Below are 2,588 nucleotides of genomic sequence, written 5' to 3'. Positions count from 1 at the left end.
TCCCATGTTCCGCTCCCGTCCGAGTCGGAGTTTCGGCAGGACCTCCCCGTTGTTCTCTGGATACACACTCTCCCCGCCGGGACGTGTATCGGGAGAACAGCGGGGAGGTGCTGCCGAAATTCTGTCTCGGACGGGAGCGGAGCATGGAAGCTAACCTCGTCTGCGCATGCTCGGGTGGGATTAGGACCTATCCTTCACCTATTAGATGGTAGGAGCGCGTTGTAGATGCACTTGCTGGTTTTATCACATGTTAACATTGCCGCATGACAGAGCATGGGTGACCGTGAGTGGATGTACTCGGGCTTCGCAAGTAAGAGCCACGAATGGATCAGGGGGACGACTGAGTTCCTGGAGCATGCATTTGGCCCAGCTGCTAAAGGGTCGATTCGGATGCCGTGTCCCTACAGCGAGTGCAGGAACAAGAAGAAGAAAGTAAAGGCTCAGGTGTTGAGAGATCTGTTCAAGCACGGGTTCGTTCCAAACTATACTCGTTGGCGCCACCATGGTGAATACCATCCTATTAGGGACGAGGTGGTGCGACCCGTCCTCGAGGAGTATGATGGCGATGCCGGGATGGCAGACATGATGGCAGACTTCCACGAAGCACGGTTTGGCGAAGGAATGGATGTGGAGGAAGATCCGGAGGAAACCGCGAAGGCCTTCTACGACATGATGGAGTCGGCACAGAAGCCCCTTCACGAGAAGACAAAGCTTACGCAACTGGATGCCGTCTCACGCCTGATAGGGTTGAAGTCGCAGCTGGGCATTAGTCGAAACGGCTTCGATCTCGTGTTGAGCATTGTTGGGGGACTGCTTCCGGCAGATCATGTCCTGCCGACGAACACCTACGCTACACAGAAGCTCCTTCGTGCACTTAAGATGCCGTATGAGGGGATCCATGCTTGTCCGAAGGGGTGCGTCCTGTTCAGGGGAGACCTCGAGGAAGCAAAAACCTGTCCGAAGTGCGATGCCTCTAGGTTCGTGTTGGTAGAAGGCTCTGATGGCAGCATGAAACAGTCTAAGGTCCCCGAGAAGGTCGTACGGCACCTTCCTTTCCTACCGAGGCTGCAACGGCTGTATATGACGGAGGAGTCCGCGAAACAGATGACGTGGCACAAGAATGGCAAAAGATACCATCCTGACAAGATGGTACACCCGGCGGACGGTGATGCATGGAAGCACTTCGATAACATGAATCCTGTCAAGGCTATGGAGGCTCGGAATGTACGCGTAGCGCTGGCAACAGATGGGTTCAACCCGTTTGGAATGATGGCGGCCCCGTACACTTGCTGGCCCGTGTTTGTGATCCCCCTCAATCTCCCCCCCGGCGTCATGTTTGAACCTAAGAACGTGCTCTTGACGCTGATAATACCTGGACACCCGGGCGACAATATGGGTGTGTTCATGCAGCCGGTGTGGGATGAATTGGAACTTGCTTGGGAAGAGGGGGTACTCACGTACGACCGGGCTACGAAGAGGAACTTCAGAATGCATGTGTGGTACCAGTATTCAATGCATGACTTCCTGGCGTATGGCTTATTCAGCGGGTGGTGTGTTCACGGGAAGTTCCCTTGCCCGACATGCAAGGCAGATGTGATGTTCACCTGGCTGGCCAAGGGCGGCAAGTTTTCTTCTTTCGACAAGCATCGCCAATTCCTGCCTGAGAACCATGAATTCAGGCTAGATGTAAAGCACTTCACGAAAGGCGTTCAAGTCACCGGCCCCATTCCGCAGGTTAAGAGCCCTGCCGCCGTCCTTGCCGACATACAGGCTCTCGAACCTGAGGAAACAGGTGGGTTTAAGGGATATGCTCGGGACCACATGTGGACTCATATATCGGGCTTGACTAGGCTCCCCTACTTCAAGGACCTTCTTCTTCCACACAACATCGATGTAATGCACACAGAAAAGAATGTGGCCGAGGCACTCTGGGCAACACTCATGGACGTTGGCAAAAAGTCGAAGGACAACGTCAAGGCTAGACTGGACCTGGAGATGATCTGTGATAGACCAAACCTGGTGATGAAGACCCCTGCGCCCGGCAGGAAATGGAAAAGGGGGCCGGCCGATTACATCCTGAAAAGGGCAGATAGGAAGGAAGTTCTGCAGTGGATCAAGACGTTAAAGTTCCCCGATGGGTATGCGGCGAATCTAAGCAGGGGTGTGAACTTGCAGACTATGAAAGTCTTAGGGATGAAGAGCCATGACTTCCACATATGGATTGAGCGGATCCTTCCTGCGATGACCCGGGGATACCTCCCAGAGCATGTGTGGCGCGTCCTGGCAGAGTTGAGCTTCTTCTTCCGCCAGCTTTGTGCCAAGGAGTTGTCTCGGGATGTTTGTGTTGAACTGGAGAAGGCTGCACCTCTGTTGCTCTGCAAGTTGGAGATGATATTTCCACCCGGCTTCTTTCTGTCCATGCAGCATCTGATCTTGCACCTACCGCGCGAGGCACGGTTGGGGGGTCCCGTGCAGGCCCGTTGGTGCTATCCAATCGAGAGGTGTCTAAAGCTTCTTCGGAAAAATTGTAGAAATAAAGCCAAGATTGAGGCTTCCGTGGGAGAGGCCTCCGTTCTAGAGGAGGTGTC

The 2,588-nt window shown here is 54.1% G+C and overlaps 1 protein-coding gene across 1 annotated transcript; it reads left to right on the top strand.

Moving 5' to 3' along the window:
- Positions 1-273: 273 nt before the first annotated feature.
- LOC136479766 (uncharacterized) lies at positions 274-2,167 on the top strand. Its single transcript, XM_066477520.1, has 2 exons — positions 274-2,002; positions 2,160-2,167. The coding sequence occupies exons 1-2, from the start codon at positions 274-276 to the stop codon at positions 2,165-2,167; spliced, it is 1,737 nt and encodes a 578-aa protein (XP_066333617.1).
- The last annotated feature ends 421 nt before the right edge of the window (positions 2,168-2,588 follow it).

This window comes from Miscanthus floridulus, chromosome 9 (assembly GCF_019320115.1).
Source record: "Miscanthus floridulus cultivar M001 chromosome 9, ASM1932011v1, whole genome shotgun sequence".
NCBI classification, from domain to species: domain Eukaryota; kingdom Viridiplantae; phylum Streptophyta; class Magnoliopsida; order Poales; family Poaceae; genus Miscanthus; species Miscanthus floridulus.
Note: the sequence above shows the minus strand (reverse complement) of the source record. Positions and strands in the feature narration are given on the sequence as shown.

Bases quoted from the DNA above. Each gene is read 5' to 3' on its own strand.
- LOC136479766 (XM_066477520.1), top strand. From the start codon at position 274: ATGGGTGACCGTGAGTGGATGTACTCGGGCTTCGCAAGTAAGAGCCAC.